The sequence below is a fragment of the Stegastes partitus genome, unplaced genomic scaffold, assembly GCF_000690725.1.
Source record: "Stegastes partitus isolate 25-593 unplaced genomic scaffold, Stegastes_partitus-1.0.2 Scaffold208, whole genome shotgun sequence".
Lineage (NCBI taxonomy): Eukaryota > Metazoa > Chordata > Actinopteri > Pomacentridae > Stegastes > Stegastes partitus.
Window position 1 is genome coordinate 32,791 of NW_007577939.1, and position 20,045 is coordinate 52,835.

The 20,045-nt window shown below is 37.7% G+C and overlaps 1 protein-coding gene across 7 annotated transcripts in view; it reads right to left on the bottom strand.

The window, feature by feature from the left end:
* Positions 1–20,045, bottom strand: part of r3hdm2 (R3H domain containing 2) — a 65,668-nt gene that overhangs the window by 16,470 nt on the left and 29,153 nt on the right. For 5 of the 7 annotated variants that reach the window (XM_008280718.1, XM_008280722.1, XM_008280723.1 and 2 more), the window contains 12 exons: positions 19,618–19,776; positions 19,263–19,483; positions 16,632–16,673; positions 14,474–14,560; positions 14,136–14,259; positions 13,368–13,446; positions 12,559–12,618; positions 11,957–12,097; positions 10,637–10,745; positions 7,310–7,405; positions 6,703–6,752; positions 1,291–1,526 (listed from right to left, as the gene is read on the bottom strand). In XM_008280718.1, the coding sequence (XP_008278940.1) occupies positions 1,291–1,526; positions 6,703–6,752; positions 7,310–7,405; positions 10,637–10,745; positions 11,957–12,097; positions 12,559–12,618; positions 13,368–13,446; positions 14,136–14,259; positions 14,474–14,560; positions 16,632–16,673; positions 19,263–19,421 (1,183 nt within the window). In that variant the 5' untranslated portion in view covers positions 19,422–19,483; positions 19,618–19,776. The remainder of the gene's footprint in view (positions 1–1,290; positions 1,527–6,702; positions 6,753–7,309; positions 7,406–10,636; positions 10,746–11,956; positions 12,098–12,558; positions 12,619–13,367; positions 13,447–14,135; positions 14,260–14,473; positions 14,561–16,631; positions 16,674–19,262; positions 19,484–19,617; positions 19,777–20,045) is intronic. The other 2 variants (XM_008280724.1, XM_008280721.1) reach the window with 1 other exon arrangement.

Consider the following 20,045-nt stretch of genomic DNA (forward strand, 5'->3'; position numbering starts at 1 on the left):
ATAATAATCTGACTGACAGTGTCTCCATGTACTTCCAGTCCTCATACATGCCAACAGCATCGATGAACACATGAACTTCCACCAAAAATCTTTACACCTCATATTTACACTGCATCATATTTAAACAAATAATTACATCCCAGCTTAGCACTTTGTCATTTATTTCTTGAGTACCATCCGATCTTGTAAAACAAGTGGCAGAATAATGTCAAAAGATTACAATTAGGAGATTGAATAATCTTCTTTGTTCTAATCGTAACTTTAACTCATAATGCTTTCTTCTGCTCTTTCCTTCTGCTCACTAATCCATTTTGCACACAAAGTGTCAAACACTGCAGCAGCACCATGCTCTTTCTGTAAATGTGCTGTCATGTCTGAATAAAGGTGCAGGTAGAATTAACATAAAAGTCAAGTAATATAACACAAAGCTGTTACTTCAATGGCTTGACACGACCAGCAAGGTTATATGTTCCTTGTCTGAAAAAGGCAAATGTATAATTACTAAAGCATTAGACAGCAAAATAGGTTTCTCTGCAGTTTATATGGTTTGGGGGTAAATACAGTCACAGATGATTCTTGAATGTTTTAACGTGTACACAAAATACAGAATTGGCATGACACCGTTATTGGCTGTTCATGCCGTTAATGAGTTTGCTCAAGTCAGTTTATGTGTGTAGGTTACAGTAAACCCTTAAAGTGTTTAAATCACACGAGTTTCTAATTACTTGTGTAACATATTTTGCTGTAAGAATATATTCCTAATAATGAAAATGAGTCAGAAGAATCTCAATGTCTCTTCTGCAGAAACTTCAGGCACTGAAAGATTTGCCAAGTAGCTTAAAGTTACTGTTGGCAAAGAATTTCAAAATGAAGAAACTAGACAAATGTTGTTATTTTGTTCACTTCCAACAGCCTGATATGTGAGAATTGGTTCTCCTTTCTGAAATAAAAACCTTTAATAAAGAGTACAATCTTGTTGGATTAATAATATTTTGGAATACTGATTTAGTATCTTCAAAAAGGCTTTATCCAAAACAATACACTGGAACTAAACAGAACATACCTTCATTGTCCACTAGGGTGGATAATTGTCTTTGGCTCACCGATGTATAATAATCATAGATCGTAAAGTAGCCAACACTAACAAAACGACATAAGCTGTGCTTGTTTCACTTGAGGGAAGCAAAGTAAAAGCTCATGTTTTAGATACAAGTAAGCTAATATTAGTCTTATTAACGTACACTAGAGAATTCAAAATGCCTCTCATGTGTCCTCTACTTCAGGCCTTACCAGAACGAGAGCCTTTGCAGCTTCCCTGTGATCCTTTGTTGCTGCCAAGGCTATCCCCCCTGGTAAGGATGGAGATGCCAGAGAAGCTGCTGGCCTTCGTGACGGGTGGCCGGAGGGTGCGGTTGGAGCTATCTGAGTCGGTGCTGCTCCAGGGCCGTGGCTCCAGGCACTTCATGTCACTGTCTGTGCTGCTTTGACGACTGCTGGATGCCCGGCTGGAGCTCTCACGGTTCCCTCTGGGAGAAGACAGAACAGGGAGGAAGAAGAAAGAGAAAAGAGTTGAAATGAGATGGATAAAATGGAAATGGGTGAACACAGTAAAAAACAAAATGAGTTAAAAGGTGGCAAGTGAGAGATATGTGCAAATTAGAGATAGCAGAGTTGGAACATAGGAAATAAGAAGAGGATGAAGAATGGGAAAAAAAAAAAAGATGATGTCACATAGGAGAATTCGAGTGTAGTTGGAGGAAGAAACATAAAGATAGTTAAAGACAGAAAAGGAAAGAGGGGGGAGAGCAAAAGCAAAACAGCAGAGTAAGTTCATCAACACCTGGAGGGGACACACAGTTTGACAGGCTTTGGGATGGGGCATTCGACATAGATGCATATTGGCAGGTTAAGTGTAACCACGATACAAACTCAGGCAACATACCACCAAACAATATCTTCAATTTTTGAACATACGACCACACACACACAAACCCATCCACATGGGAAAACACACATGCAGGGAGAAAAGATGCTCCAAACAACGTTAGGGTGTAAGAGGATATTACAGTGACCCTAGAGAGACAAACGTCCATGAATTGAACACACAAACAACCTAAGACTGTTGACACCATTCACATGAAAGACTTAATGAATGAGCACTTGCAAACATACATGTTATACATTTAAATACAATTAAAACATTAAGACATGCACTTAAACACATGTTGTATAATAAAGACAAGAAATGACAGAAACAAAATACACATACACCCTGTAATTAATACCAGATGTACATAAACACTCAGACAATAAGAGCAGATGTACATCAACACTCAGACTCACACACACTATCTACAAAATAACTTGCTACCACTGGTTCACCACTATGGTTCTTTAAACTATATTGCTGTATACACACTCATTGTGTTGTTGTGATGCTGTCACCCTGGATAAGGGTAGCTGCCAAGAAAACCATAGGTCACACTGTAAGCGTAACCACCACTCTTGGAACACCCCTCCATCACAACTGAATGGTTGGGTCTGCCATTGACATGTCAGCAATAGGAATATTATTGGTCTATTTGAGCCTGTTATATTGTGCTTGAAAAAAAGATGCATTTAAATGAAAATGAAATTTAAAAACTAATGCCACAGCTGTTGTACACACAAAGCTGAATGTAGACAAAGTCTTGCAAGTGAACAGAGAGCTACAACTCTGCACTCAGGATAGCAGAGAAAAAAAGGAACAGCTAGGTCAGCTGTAAACAGATGCTTTTTTCATCCTTAAACCTGGAGCAGGGTTATGAGCAGAGCATGTCCGTGTAGAGAGAACAAGATAAAAATGAATTTAAAATATGTACGACAGATTGAGGGAATCTCCATGACGAAAACAGGGATGTGGTAAGGGTTGTAAAACCCTAGTAATAGCAAGTAGTGTTTAAAGGTGGCTGTGGCTCATAAATATTTCAGAGAGACTGTAATTAATGGAGGATCTATTTTGAGGCCTCTCTCTGCACAGCCTATTTTAAGGAAGGGTGGGTGCGCTGACATTCTCTGTACAGGCAGGCACACACTTGTTCGCTTCGCTCTGCAGACAAAGATGAGAGCAGGATGAGCGGGAGAAAAAAAGAGGAGGGGGGATTCTGCTGTTGATCACATGACATTTCATTTCCACTCTCTCCTCACGACAGCATTTCCCATCACATGAACCAACAGGAAAAGCAGGGACGATAGACTGTTTTTGTTATGTGTTTTGATCACTGTGTCTTTATAGGTGCTAAATTTACTGAAGAGCTTCTTGTTCTGGTTCAATCCACTGAGGTCTGTAATTGCTTTGTTTGTTTAACAGCATGTTAACTTCTAATATACTTAATATGAATGCAGACTTGGGTTACTAAGTTATATAATAAGGAAAATGCCTTAAATAAGATTAACAACTTCAAACATGCATCATTAATGCCATTTTAGATTCCATATCAAATTGTCATGAAATTTCAACAAGCAGCACAAATAAAAATGATGAGAAGGGTGTTTGCAAATATTCATCAAATAACTGGATTCTAAAAGCTTCAAATAAAACTGCAAGTCTAGAACTACACAAGACAAAAAAGGTTGATTGTAGTTTTTAAAAAGCTATAAAAAAAAAAAAAGAAAAGAAAAAGAGGGCAGGAATGAAGACCAGAGTGACCAGATCGTTATGGCAACAACAACTGGGTCAGAACATCTCCGGAAGAGCAAAGTACAGTCGTGACTCGATAATCCGACACTAAATGTAAAACCTTCTTTTATGTCAGATAGCAAGGCTGCTGGATTGTCAAGACGGAGGCTGAGATACAAGGTGGGCTTGATACTTGAAGGGTAATTTGTTGTTAATTATTGTTCATAGTTGTTATAATAACTAGTAGGGCTGGTCCAAATAGCAACTTTCTGGTCTCTGGATATTCAGGTCCAATTAATGATGAATATCTGAATATTGGGCGCGGTGGTAGGGAACGCACAGACAATACTTGGCTGCTGATGCTAGTTCAGGATAGCGGTCACACTTCTGTTTCCACCATCAGTGGCAGCCGCCACCATCTGTGTTTACTTCCGTAAATACTGAGCACGCTCGCTGTGTGTGATGTCGTTGTGTCCTCTTCTGCGCATGCGGGACACTTTTAGGTCGTATGAAGTTCACACAGCAGATCACATACAAGTCGCATTTAATTGGAAATGTAAACGAACTCGCAAAAAAAAAAAAAACGATTTCACAAAAAAATCTGAATTGAGCATTAAGTCCTGCAGTCTGAACGAAGCCAATCTGTCGGATTGTTAAGTCAAATAATACACCTTTATCTTTACTTGTGACATAAAATGTCATGTTGGAGTCGGAATCCAAGGCTGTTTGTGTGATAAGGCTAGTTTTCATGTGTTCTGTTCGTTTTTCCTAAAAACCTGTCGGATAGCAAAGTTTTCGGATTGTTAAGGGTTGGATTATCGAGACACGACTGTATGTTAGGTGTTTATGGTCAGCAGTGGTGAGTCCCTACAGATGGTGGTCAGTGAATGGACAAACCATAGACTGTATAAAAGATGGATGTAGCAACCGGCCCTGAAAAATGAAGCCAACCTGGAAGTGTCAAAAACCTGCAATATCACTACATCCGCTAGTCCTGGCTCCACAAAGCCCTGGCTCCCATAGACATGAATTGGAAAAGAAGTGATCACAGATCACGAAATACCGCATTCCTACAGCTCAGGATTTTTAAAAAAATTAGTTTTCATAGTCAAGTCCAGAGATCAGGTGGCCAATCTGAAAATAAATCAATACTGAATTTTTAAAAAATCGTCAAAATTTTGCAGGGCAAGGGGCATGCCTGGCTTGATTGACAGTTGGCAGCGACCATACAGATGAAGCGAGCAGAAGGTGGTAAACGTGGGCGGGCAGAGAGGGCCTGCCTCTCAATCCGTCTGACCAATCACTGCTCCTATGGCTCCGCTCCCCTCCGACGATTTTTGCGTCACTGGCTCCAAAAATCCAAGATGTCAACCAGGAAGTAGCAAAACCCTGGCTTCATTTTCTCAGTGCAGAAACCAACGGGTGATGCCATGGTAGCTACGTCCATCTTTTATACAGTCTATGGGACAAACTACAAACCGGACAAGGGGTCTTGGGGATGAGCTTGAACAAGTCTAATTGGTGGTGGTGGCCAGCTTCCAACTTACAGTACTTAAAGGATCTGCTGCTAATGTCTAGGTGCCACAGGTTATCTATAGAACTGCTGTGAAGTCCATGAGTTGGTGGGTCAGAGATGATTAGGTTGAAAAGGACCAACTGCATTCAAGACAGGTGGTCATAACATTTGTCAGTGTATCTTTGGGTTCCGACATAAATATGCACCTGTAAATAGTGTCGAACGTTTTTCACTATTATCTGATATTTTATAGACCTAAAAATCAGAGATAAAATAAGAATATGAATCCATAACAAAAATAAATAGCTGCTTATCATTTGCACTCTTAGAAAAACACATTTTATTCAGTTTCATGTTTCTTGTATTCAGATTTATTTCATTGTCCGTTCAGCAGCACTATTGCATGTATGTACTGCTTACAACAGGTGACATGTTAACAAAAACTACAAGACTAGGTCAACCACAAAACAAACAGGTTACTGTGAAAGCGATGCAGTTACTTCATATAAAAATGTAGTTGACGGTGGATGGGTGGAAGGGTAAGTAGGTCAATCAGTCCCCAGTTAAACCACAAAGCAGCCATGCATGGGCCATGGGAAGCCCCACGGTGCAATGCTGGAATAGCCATTAATCAGCAGACTACGCCAAGCAAAGATAATAACCACCACAAGTCACCACTATCATCACCAAACCACTTTCAAAAATGGGCATGGCAACACACAAGTCAGTCAGCAGCACCCCAATACCTAAAGATCTGCCTCCTCTTTTGAGAGCTAGAGCAGTAGCCCTCAGTGGAAAGTCTGTTGGGGTTAACATTAGGAGAAAATGCTAGGGTTACAGGACTGGTTTGGAGAACAGGTGAGGGTTTAGAGAAGGATGAGATAAAGAGGGGTGGGAGGGCAGAGGTAGGTACAACGTAGAACTTTTACCCCTGACAAGAAAAAAGGGAGGGAAAAAAACCGCACACAAGGCAGAAACTTGACTGCTGAAAAGCCCACGCTTTTCTTTCTCTCTCTCTCAGCATATTATGTCCTAATCTTTCAACCTCAATAGCCAGTGTGCTTAGGGATAGAGGCTTACTGTAACTGCTGTGTGAGCTAACTTATTCCTGGGAAAAAAAACCTACTTCTACTACTCACAAATCTTTTCAAAGAAACTGTGTCCCTCATATTAAGTTTCAACATAAAATGCTATAAATACAAGATGTAAAATCTTGCACAGAGAAGAAAAATTAGAAAGTGCATATTGAGCATTTGCCAGGAACTGAAACTGGTAAAACATCTATTAAATAAATGTTATTTCTGTTAATTCTGCTGTACAATCAATTGTTATGCAAGACCACATTTGTCAGAGAGGTCACATTTGTCAGTAAAAATACAGTGAAATTTGTCATATACATAAATATGCATCTATATCTGCCTGCCTTTCATAACTGACACCTCAAAAGTATCTTTAACAGGAGAGGTGGCAAGAAAGGAGTCTTATGTAATACATACACTGAAAACTCCAGAAGGATGTATTATCTTACCTGTTGTCATTGATGTATCCATTTTGAGAGGACTGCAAAAAAAAGGACACCTGCACATTATGAAATGTATTATTCTTCCAGGAGCACATTAGATCCACATTTTTAGCACATCAACCTTGCAAAATTATTAATGTGTGGATTTAGGATTGGGATATGTCACTTAAACTAGCGGTTACATTTAAATAGGTGGTTCCCAATCTTTTTTTTTCATTAATTTATTTCTACTTTCTGCTTTTTAATTGACAAAAACTTCCATTTTACCTCTTCAGACCCGTAGAAATGGATAAAAAGCTACGGTCTAAGAAGAATTATTATTACATTATTTTACATGAATGATGTGTCACTTCTTGTGTGATGAGTACATTCAAGTACAGGTTGCTTCATATTTTGAGGTCACTAGCAGAAAGTACTGGGAATCATAATTCACACCACCAGGAATTAAACAAATAAATTTTTTTATTTATTGTGTTTTTACTTAAAACATACTGAAATTCTCACTAATCAAAGGGAGCTGGAAGCAAGAGCTAATAGGTTAAAAAGTGGCATATGATTTAAAGTTAACCTGTCCTTTTCAGTGCTTCCTACCCTGTCCAGGTTCAATACTTACTTCTCGGGCAAAGATCCGGTCTCGTACCCGCTGATATTCCTCCTCTCGCTCTTCAATAGACTTGCTACGCCGCCCGTCCTGCAGCGGCACACGGATCTAATATTTGGGAAGACAATGATGATGGAAAAAATTAAGCTTACGGACTAAAATGCTAGATTGACAAATATATCCCAAAAAGTTTGTGAAAATACTAATGGAGTCATGCTTTGTGAACCTACTGAAAAGAAAAGTGGAAATGATTCACATACCAACAACAGTAGCATGTGAGAAAGAGAGTATTTTGAGGGATGGAAACTGCGTGGGAAGGTTTCTCACCACAAACGTGATAGAACACAGAACCATACACAGGAATAAGACAAATCTGTACAAGCATTAGGTGCCAGAGAGAGAAGTGTCCTAGCTTTAAACAAATGCTGCTGCAACTAATAAAGCAGACTCAAAAACTTGCTTCAGACATTAACAAAGTAATTAAAACAAATAAAAAAACAAAAACTTTATAATCCCTACATATGATGATCTATCCATTTATGTGGTTGACAATCTAGGGATTTAATACTTACTTCAAAATCTTAGTACTTACTGTTAAACAGTTATGGACAAGAGATATAGGGTTTCTTTTCAAATAAAAAAAAATTTTTTTTGCAATGATGACTTTAATAGCTGATGTACAAAGTTTATTTGTTTATCTTGTGTCATTACCAAGTCTGACAAAACAGTGGATAGATTCTGCAATAAGCACTGCTCCAGTCTAAATAGTCTTGTGGTTCACATTTATAGATAAGTCAAAACATTATGACCACTGCTGCCTGACATTCTGTTGGTCCTTTGCATGCTGCAAAAACAGCTCCCTGTGGTATCTGGCACCAAGATCGCAGCAGCAGATCCTTTAACTCCTGTAAGGGGCGAGATGGAACTACGATGGATTAGACTTGTTCTCGCACATCCCTGAACACATTGTTTCTAATTTATGGCTCGTCACTCCAGTGACCCAAGTCAGAAGGTACTCACCACTGCTGAATGGGAGCACCCCACACACACTGCCATTTTGGAGATGCTCTGCATCAATTCTAGCCATACCACTATTAGCCTTATCAAAGCTGCTCCAGTGCTTACAACGACCAATTTCTCCTGTATCCAAAACATTGACTATGAGAACTGACTGCTCATTCAATGTCTAATGTATCTCAGACCTTGAGATGGGCTGTTGTTATGAGATAGTTAGTGTTATTTACTTCCCATGTGAGTGGTCATAATGTTTTGGCTAATCGCTGTACAGGAATTTAGCAGCAATGAGGGAGATTTTAAATGTACTGAAAATATAAACTGTACACTTTTAGAAGAAACTACAATAATATGGTCTATGAATGGCTTAATAATAGCTAAGTATTCTGTCAGTGTTATTGATACTGGTGCAGAAAAAAAAAGTGGAATCAAGCCATCTCGCGATTTAATGCAAGGAAATCCACACTGCATATATATGCAGTATTAGATGTCTAATCAGCAAATACCTGAAACACATGAGGCTAAACAAGGGTGGACAAAGAAATGCAAATGTTTGGACTTAAATGGACTGAAAAGTGTGGGCTGAGATTTCTCCATCAGTTGTATCTCCCCAGATCTTCTAGATGATTAAATGTCTTTTTATGTGTCCAATCCAATCTCTAGTGGAACAGATACAGTTTCGTACCAACCTGCCAACTGTGTAACTAGAAGAAAGTACACTAATCAAACCCTCTCTTACACATAATTACCATTGATAAATACAATTAGACTCGTTGGTTATTTGTTGCTAAAGTTATTTGAAACAATTAAAGGATTCTTTATAGTCAATAACATAGCTAGGCCAAAATGATAATGTACTACTACTGCTCCCACATCCAGATGCCTAGATTGGGTGTGGTCACACATGGAGTGTTTGACTGACAGTTTAGTGGTCATCAAAAATAGACCTTTCCTCATTTCATCTGATCTGGGAAAGGCAACAGACTAGGGCCCGGCTGATATGGATTTTTTTGAGGCCGATGGTGATATTTGGCCAAAAACATCAACAGATAACCGATTAATCGGCCGATTAATTTATAAAATATATGATGAATAAAATAGTCTCTTTTTTGGTCCCTTAATGCTCACAACAACAAAGATATGAATTACAGGCAGAACATTTTACTGTTTTACAATACTTTGTCCTTTAGTATTTGTTTAACTATACAACAGAGAGGATTGTTTAAGTACAAAAACATGCAACAAAGCATTGAACATCATATGCATCAGTAAAAAAAAAAAAAAAAGTTTTTCAAACAGATATGTCTGTAACATGGGGTATTTTATTTTAAATTTGCATTGTGTATTTGTCTTTCTGTGGAGCATGCATGAATATAGCTACCAGTTGTACTGATGAATTTATCTTTACATTTAGGCCATAGGTGTATGCTGTATATAAGCAACATTACAAGTGAAGTTACTGGCAGAACATTATTTATGCAGCCCTCTGATGCCCTTTAACGTTGAATCACATTTTCTCTACTCCATTATTTTCTTTCCAATGAAGGCATGACCCATATGGACCAAAAGAAAAACCAGAGGATATGTCATCTTTGACAGAGTTGCATTTTAAATATATAATGGTCACAAATAGTCCGACACTAATGTTACTCCATAACAACACACACAGTGAGTTGCTGTTACTGCTACAGCCTGTGTCACGTTATAGTTGTTTTCTGTAGTTCTTTGAAAAACCGTCACAGTGAGCGCTCTATGCGCTGTTTTGGTTTCAGAATTTGCGGCAGAGTGAGCGATCTTACTGCTGTACGTCCATAATCGATCTTAGCTCTTCATCATTTCCATGAGCAAAGTTTGACTTGTTTACAACAAGCAGCAGCAAAAACGGAGCTTTTCGTGGCGTTGCTGAAGTGTTTTTACACGCTTTTGCCTTGGAGAGTATTTGTCTTTGTACAAAATCAAATTGTACAAAATCAATGTACGAAAGCGACTGTGACGCTTAATAGCATTTACTGTTTTATGAGAAATGAAGAATATATCGGTGTTTAATCAGCAAAACTCTGGCCGATGCTGATTATTTTGAAAAGGGCTATAATCAGCCGATTTAATCGGCCAGCCGATAAATCGATTGGACTCTACAACAGACAGCCCAATGTCATCAAATCCCTCTATTTCTGTTAAATTAACAAGATCCACCATGCTGCAGCAGGATAAAGGATGAATTTAAAAAAAAAAGGTCATTATTAAAGATTACATGATAAAGTTTTTATGACTAAAACAAATGATGGTTGCAGCTACCAAACTTTCAAATATTACAAATGAGCCTACCTGATTATCATCTTTGTCCATGCTAGCATCATCTCTCTTAAGGATGAATTTCTTCTGGAAGTCCATATTACGTTCATCCTTGATGTGTTCAGAGAACCTTTGCTCTGGGCTGTAGAGCAGATAGAGGACAAAAGACATGCTTTTAACACATTCAAAACAGAAACAAAAGCAAGGTGAGCGTATAAAATGATTTCAAACTGTAAATATGGCAATGTTAGTGATTCTTAATCTATGCCAAAACAAATTCTTACACATTCATTTGGACAGCTAAGCTGTAAGGCATGTCTGACTGCTGTTGCATCATCAATACATCAACAGAAATGTAGCTTATCTTTTCATTACTATTTCAGCTTTAAACATGCTATTGCTATGCAAGATAAACTGTTCTTCCTTAGAAAATGAAGACTAACAGCTGATTATAATTGGTGAGGGGCCATCAATATGAAATATGATTTTAAATTTTACCCAGCAGCCAAGAAAAAGATAAGAATGCATGGAGATCAGTGCTTTCTAATACTGGTGCAAATGGCAAATTGTACTTGATGGTTTGCATGTCAGAGGTGTTATAGAAAACTTTAAATTGTGCATTTGTAACTGACCATTTGCAATTTGTGTTGGTGGTTTTCCCATAAGCCTCTAGATGAACATCAGTGACTGTAAATTGATTTCCTTACCATTTTTAATTACCATCAAATGATGGTATTGATCAGTGATTTTTTTTTTTTTTTTTTACTCTATTTCTCTCTTTGTCTAAAGTGTCTCAAACTCATACTGTGAAAGGTATTGTGTATACCTTCCATTATGTTGTTGGCTTGAATCTTTAAGCGCCTGTAGGGCCAAAATAAAATCCGTATCTGAATCATTTTTTCTCATATGATACTGATAGTTACAAACTTTCCGTTAAGTTACATGTTGTTTCTCTGGCAGATAGGCACAGGTTGTTCTTCATACCCCTTAAGGTTATGGTTGCTAGATTCTACAGTTGTCTTAATGCTGTTTTTCCTGTGCTGCTACAGTCGTCTCAGCCATGTGGTTTTGTTACTGTGTGTTCCCTTAAGGCTGTGTATTGGAAGTTTATGAGAAAATTGTGTATTAGGTGTGTTTTATTAATTATTTTTAATGTTTTCATTTATTTGCATCCAAATTTTTTGGTACTAAACATTCAAATATAGCAAAAGGCTGAACAGACCGCACTGAGTAGATATACAATACTAAAAAAGCAAACCAAAGTAAGATGCAACCAGTTATGTGTTAAGTAGATTCCCTTTCTGAGTAACTTTAGTATTCTACGTTTGAACTAAAGTCAGAAAGTACACTCACATGCGTGTGTTGCCTGTCTTGTTGATGATGACAGCTTTGCCCGTCTGATCCACATTGTGGTCCATGCCAAAGTAGGCAGCCACGCGATGCAGCAGCATACGGTGATAAGAAGTCATCTGAGGAAACTTCTTATACTGGTTACTGCAAAAAAGAGGGAGCATGTTATTTCAACATAGCATTGCAAAGTATTTTAATTGCTAATTTACCAAGATATTTTCTTTCTTTCTGTTGAACGCAGAACGTTTATTCTACTTTTTTAACATGTAAAACTGTTTGAGAAATAGGGTTATGTTTGTTCTAAACATGAAGTAGCCTCTTTAATAAGTTCAAGTAATTAAAAAAAAAAAATCTGAGTTGTGACTTTGAGAGCAAATTCAAATCCTAATTCATAAGGCTATTAACACTATTTTGGTTAGCTCGAAAGACAGAGTCATAGCCAAAATTACAGTCAGTCTATATATGCCCCATAAGGGATAAATACAGTGTGTCATATACAACTTAACATATTCATCCCATTACCTAAGCAATCTATAAATAACAAGGAATGAATGCAGGAGGGCTAAATTTAAGTACAAGTGAGTGTTACGAAGGACGTTGCTTACTTGTCGTCATTAATGAACTCCAGGATATCTTGTTCTAGTTTGAGCAGCATCATTCGATCCCTGGTGGGCCAAAGGGGGAAAGAGAGCAAGGAGAGAAATCAGTGGGGGAGTGGCTCAGTGACGAAAGTGCAGTAAACATACCACCACTGTACCATTATGATGAGATGCTTGCAAAACTTTTTTAACAAGTTTCCTAAACTCTGCCTGCAGTTTTATTAGTTTTTAAACATCTGCACTCAAAAATCTTACCATTTTTGTTGCTACATGACAACTTTTATTAACACTTTATGTACATGTCTGGACAGGATAAAGGTCGGGACTTATACTTCCATTTCTAAGAAAAAAAATTATTACTTGACAGTAAATACAAAGACCCTTGTGATCTTTCTCTTTAACAGTGTGCACTATATAGTGGTTCTTCTGGATAATTAGGTGATTCGTCCTCATGTCAATGCATGTTGCAGTTCATGCTGCACATTTACATCAATGAGACAAAAATTTTACTTTATGAAAACTAAGAGATGAAATATGTGCTTGTTTTAGTTTATCTGCAATAAATATTGAACTATTGCAACTACTCAATAAAAGCAGATATAATATTGGAATACATTGTTAAGAAAAATATACAATTTAAATACAAACTCTGTTGAAAGTTTATTGATATATTTCTATTGTTTGATATGCCAAAAGACAGTTTTAAACAAATATGTAAATTATTAAATCAACAAATATGAACAAGACAGATCTATCCCACTCACTTCATTTACTGTTGTGCTCTTATAATTTCACTGTGGTAATCATTTTCATACCTGGGATTGTTTTTCAGTGTGTTGACCAGAAACTCGTGAACATCAATGCCCGTGGAGTCAGTGTATTCCTGACTGGAATCTACCAGAATGAGGAAAAACGAAAAGAATCAGGTGAGAAGGAGAAAAGGTTGAAAAAGCTGTGTAAGTGCAAGTGAAACAGAAAGAACAAACTCAGAATGTGCTAAGCATAGCTCTTAAAATGGCATCCCAACACACCAGCAACAACATTCGAGGTTGTTCAAGTAGGATAAACATCAAAAGCAAATAGCATGAGACACCAGCTAGCAGTTCTTCCATGCTACCTCATACACACACACAAACACACTCTTCAGGGGATCATTTTCCACTATTTTCCACTACACTAGACAGTTGGGCTAGCCATTTCATCTCTACTGCTCTCAGTCTGATGACACCTGAGGGCCTCTGCAGAGAGAGACAGTGAGGTAGGTAAATTAAAAAAAGAAGAGTGAGGGACCCCATTATCTTTCAGAGAAATTAGCTTGACATCATATTAGTCTGGCTATTAAAACAAACAGTAGCCATTACATTTGAATGCAATAGTCATGACATGACAAAAGCTTTTTAAAATGCACTAATGCAGGACACGGGCAGCTGACACTGTCATTTAGTACTGACTGTACTTGTGTGCAGGGTTTTCAGTCTTGTGTAGAAGTAAGCATGTCACCAAAACTGATGTTGACACTTTGTATATGAGGACAAGAACAACCAGCTACAAAACAAATCTAATCACAAACATTTATATCTTACCACGTGACAACATCTTTCTGGGAGTCTTATCCTTCTTTTCCTTCTCTTCATTTTCATACTCGTCTTTTGAAGACTTTTCCTCCTCTTTGTCTGACGGACAGCTGATGTGAAGCTGGATGATATCCTGAACAAAACAACAACAACAACAAATGCCATTATAATAAAAATAGATGGCCACTTTTATCATTCTACTGTTGTTTAGCCTATTAAGGACTGTTACTCATACAAAAAACAGCGTTGCAGACAAAAAGAAAAATAAAAAATTGTAGGCTGGGGTGACAGCGTGTTATGGACAAAGGTTATCGTAAATGGTTATGGTTAGAAAAGAGGAAAGGTACCGATTCTGGAGGTCCATCATTGGAGAAGGGACCAGAGGACTCCTCGCACACTGCCAGACTCCGTACGAGCTTCAGTTTGGCATTAGACTGAAACAGAATTTTTATCCAGATTTATGTTGGCTTACACAAAAATGTATTGTTTCCTGTATAAAAGCAAGACAAAAAATAGATAGAAAATGCTAATGCTAATCTCTTCTATCTCTTTAAATAAAAAATTAACAATTAACAATAAAGTTAGTTAATACTAATATTTTAAAGCGCGTTACTACAGTATTTTAGTATCGTTTGTCCCCCCCCCCCCCCCCATCTTTATTCCCTGCAAAAAATCTGTATCAGACTAGAAATTTTGTAGAGAAATAAACAATGAAAAAAAAAAACTATAATCTATCTTCTAACTCTCAATACTGGAGGTGAAACAGGTTGAACAGAGGTTATCCCATCATATATAGCTATGTGTGTAATCTCCTGATGTTTTATATAGGAAGAGAAAATGTTCTTTACTTAATTTTAAAAGTTAAGTCTATTGCTGCAGCTCATACATTTCAGCTATTACTTTGTGTTTTCATAGCACCAGCACAAGCCTAAATATTTCTCAAGTCCTTGTAAGAGTGTAAAGGTTACATAAATCCTGGAATAATGACTGGTAATAGCATTCCCAGAGGAATGGGGGAGGTACTGAACTGAGACACAGAGAACATACAGAGCTTCAATGCATCATAGCTGATAAGTACACTGTCCCTTTGTGGATTATGTACTAAAACCAAGAGCAAACTGAATGACGGACGAGCCAAATTCAAGAAGATGTTTTCACTGTGACGAGCAATTTAATTTAATCCCTTTTACAGACAACATTAAGGGCGGGTTAAGCAGGACATCTTGCGCTCGAAAACACCCCCAAAACACACAGTGATGGGTTTGAACTCTCATGATCAAGTACGACCAACTGCTGCCTTGACATCTACATTTGTGTGTGTGTATACACACATATATTTATACCTCCGTGGAATAAGTAAGGTAAGGTCAATGTAGGAGAGCTACTGTATATTTAAATAATAATTATACATTTCTTCAATTAAAGTCCAATAACAGTAACTGACCAAAAAGTTCATGTTAACAATTAATTTATACAGTGATGACAATTCTGTAAAACTATAAGTGAAGTCTTAATAAAAGTGCGGCTCTACCGTGTCCACATTACTCACTCACCCTGCTGACAAGTCATTTCACCCAAATAATCTTATTTGGCAAAAACCCACATCTATTTAACAAATTTAACTAGTTCAAGTGTATTTTTCTCATAGCCTAACTTAGGTCACTACAAAACACCTACTTTTAAGCCTTCATGGGGCAAGTGACCAGATTTGGTAACTTCCTTGGACATTCAATATGTCCACCTTGTGTCTCTCCTTCAGGTTGAAGAACCAAGTGCACTTTGATTTAGTTTTTACATTAGTGCCAATATCACTACCTTACAAAAAATGTCACTAAACAAATGTTCCAGGCACTTTATAAACGCTTTGTTACTGGTTTGCACTGAACTCCAGCTTGATTTATTTTTTGAGATTAGTGCTAATACCACTACCCCAAGAAAAATGTTCCTAAATGAACTTGACAAGCACTTTATAAATACTTTGTTACTGGTTGTGTTGTGTAAGTATCATTACCTTAAACTAAAATGTTTCTAAATAAATGTTTTTTACAGTTTGTTACTTTTCTTTAATTTATTATAAATTCCCTTTTTTTCCTTAACCGTAGACGGGCAAGTTACCATATATGGTAACTTTATTGATCTTGATTTGCAACATTTTATTTCTTTTTTTTTTTTAAGTCACAAAAGTAAAAATATCTTGAAATATCCTTCAATAACACCCTAGGGTTGAAATTTTCATTTTCCAAGTATTTCAATGAGTGCCCTATATAGGGTTAACCCTCTCATCGGACTTAATATTTTAAGCCAATGACAAAAAGAAGGTGGTCCAGTGTCGTTGACAGGATTAGAAAGTTAATCATGTTAATCAGGTCATCTTATACAACGAACCAGCAAGAGGGTTAGTTCAAGGAGCAAGACTATGAAGTTATTTGGGTGAGTTACAAAATCGCATATTCATCTTCCTAAGTTTAAACCAAACTGATAAATCATTGTCCACAAATGACTTACCTTGGCCCTTTTCCTGCCATGGCTGTGGTTAGGAGCCCGCTTCTGCAAATAGAATTTGTTATTTTACAAATTTTAATAATAAGGTGCACAATAAATAGGCATAATAATTAACTTAAAAATATTTACCTACCAATATATTTGACTATATAAAATATATTAGGTGCACATTAACACATCTGGTAAGACACTGACATCAACAGACACTGTAACAGTAGAAATTTGATTTTGTTTCTTATGTACATATTGTACCTATGAATATTCAAACTATGTGCTGGATTAAAACAATGTAGGGGTGAGTGGAAGTTCCTGCGTCTGTTTTTACATGCAGTTAACGGGTAGCTTTCTCCAGCAGATATCTGACTTCTTGATCTTGTATATACCTAAACAAGTAGGTTTAAAGACATTTGACAGATTTCAGGCCATGAAAGTTTTACTGTGTCAGCAGTGTTAAGGACTGACAGGGATTTCTCAATCAGTGTTAAACAATATCCAAAATTATTATATCTGAAAGCTGGCTAAAACTGAAATGTAAATTTTTTCAGCATGCAATTGTGTGTACAACTCAGACAAATGTGCACAATGAAAAACTAGGTGTGCATCCATCAGTATAAAAACCCTTCTGTCTAACCATCTCTAGAAACACTGGTAAAGAGAAATGGGGATGCATTGTATATTTGTGACTGAAATATTATTGGCAGGTAAACAAGAAAATGTAGTTATTGTTATCATTCTGATAAATACAATAGTGCGAACCACACAGCTGACAAGGGATGCCCCCATGAAACCTGGTTGTCAGTGGTAATTTTTAGATCTCTCTGCTTTTCTCTCAATATCTTTGATCTCTGTGTTGCTGCCTGTTTGCACGAGGGTGGGACTCATCTCACACAGAGCAGAAAAAAATGTGACATCAGAGAAGGGATGTCACGATATTATAGATTTGTTAGTTGGTATTAATACCACTGAATCTCCACAATTTGCCATAAAATAATAAATTAATGAAATGATGAAAATTTAAAAAACTGTAAAGTAGTGCTTCACCATATTAGAAATAGGTGATAGGTGATATTTAGATTTTCTATGATAAATGATGCAGTATGAAAAAATACAGGGATTTTCACCAGATGGCTTTAAGAAATCTATTTGGAAAGAATTAATCATTCTCGAATGAGTGGGGTTATTTTGTAGGTAAATGCATCTGCATCTGTTTAAACTTTTCTAGGCATCCAAAGTAATTTTTTTGCTTTGTGTGGTATTCAGAGCTGGCTTTGGCCACATGATACAAAGCTTCGTGGTGCTATTTTAAATGGTCAAACAAACTGGTCGTGTTGCCTTGTGTAGTGACAACAACTGCAAGGCACTGCTGACAGTATCTGGCTTTGCATACTCAGCATACTTTGTGTAGTCAAAATAGTTCACATAATTATGGCCATAATGGTAATCACGAATATTTCAATCAACATTGAGATTACGATCAGCCTTTTGATGATAATTATTCACTGATTTTAGAGACAAAATATATTTATTGCACTTCTACATTGCACCCCTTTTTACACTCATGTGAAAACCCAACCCTCTCCCTTTAAAGGTCCAATTGTACCTAAAATGCTTCACCTGGTGCAAATCGTTTTTAATTTGTAAGACATGATGAAGAAAGCCATTTTCTTTTATTTTGATGGTCACAGACCCCTGAATTCATTCCCTGTTGCCATGTGTTTTCCCACCTCCTGTCACAGGCACCCGATTCCACCCCCTGTTGTTCATTGTCCCCTTACCTCCGGTCACTTGATTAGCAACTGTATGTTAATTTACCTCTATTCACCTCTGTATTTACATACAGGCCCCCCCTACCCTCTGACTTACCCTATAAATGTGTGACTCTGCAGATGTTCCGTATACCGGAATACTAATAAACACCCACTACAGCAAACTTCACATGAGGACTATGAGTAAAATTTCTTCAACAAATGGTGCCGTGACCCGGATGGCAATATACTTAGGAGGAGACTCTTTTCCCAGACCAAGGACACGCCAGTGACTCATCATTCCAAATTGTATCGAGGTAAGGGATCCTTTTGAAAACCCAATTATGGTCACTGTGTGTTGTCGGAGGTCTGTGGAACTGTAGTCCCAAAGAAGTTGACGCCATCCATGTTTTTGAAGTAAGTTTGCTGTAGGTGGCTGTGAACATGGGGAAAACTAAACAACTAAATTTTAAATTCAGATTGGTCAGTCTCTAAATTGTTTCATTTAAAATAGAAAGAAAATGGCTTTCTTCATCAGACACTATAATTTATCAATGTTCCCACAATGCCTATAATGCAGGTTTCAGTGGAGGCTAGCTCAGTGGCTACAATGCAATGCACAGAGAAACTACAGGCTACAATGCTACAACACAGATAGTTTAAAAGCAGTTATGTTGAGGTAATTTACTTTAACATTTAGCCAAATCCAGCTCCTGTTGTAGCTTTACTTCCTCAGACAGGATTCGGCAGGATGGCCAGACTGGATTTTTACTAGGCGTTGCAGGGGACCTGTTGCTGCACCTGCTCTTGCCACTGCCACTCTGTATGCTGTTGTTACGGTCCAGTATCTCTCGAACCAACACTAACATATATGGTCACCTCCACCAACCTGTGCATCCTGTGGGGAGCTATCATCAGGCTCCAGGCCGTCTCCTGTCCCTTCCTTTGTGCCCTGTGGTTGAGGGGAGGTCTTGCCTCGACTGCAGGGCTCGATAAGTGGCCCACTCTCTCCCTCCTGCTGGATGTCTGTTGTCAGGCTCACTGACATCTTCTTAAGGGAGGGGGAGAGGGTGGAGTGGGGAGGGGGTTGGGTGGAGGACCCAGGAGTGGCTGAGAGAAAAGAGGTAGGAGATAAGAGAAAGAAATTCAAAGCTCTGACAGAGCGAATGCAAATTTTTCAACAATAACCAAAAAACAAAGACCTATGTAGTTTGTGTGTGCAAGTATACATTTACATCATCTACCTGTAGGTGGTACCAGATCTGTGCTGGACTTTGTACTGTGAGTCTGGCTAGGAACCACACACAGAAAGTCGAGGGGAACCCACTAAGGTAGTGTACTGGGTTGGGCTGCAGCAGGGGGCGAAGTGCAGTCCATAGCAAGCCTTAGATTTTGGGGTGGTGCTGTAAGGAAACACAACATAAAAAGGAAAAAAAATGTCCAAACTGTCAAAAAATGGCAAATTTACTGAGTCATTAGTAATTATTGTTCCCTGCAACATAAATATTTAATTATTCATCGTGTTTGTTTTACCACATGGTTAGAATAAACTGCGTCATTTTGGTTAAAAAAAAAAAAAAAAGTTCAGATTATTCTAAACAGATACAAATAATGTAGGGCAAGTACCTACATAGTTGTCTACTAATTTAGGGTTATTGATATCAATTTACAA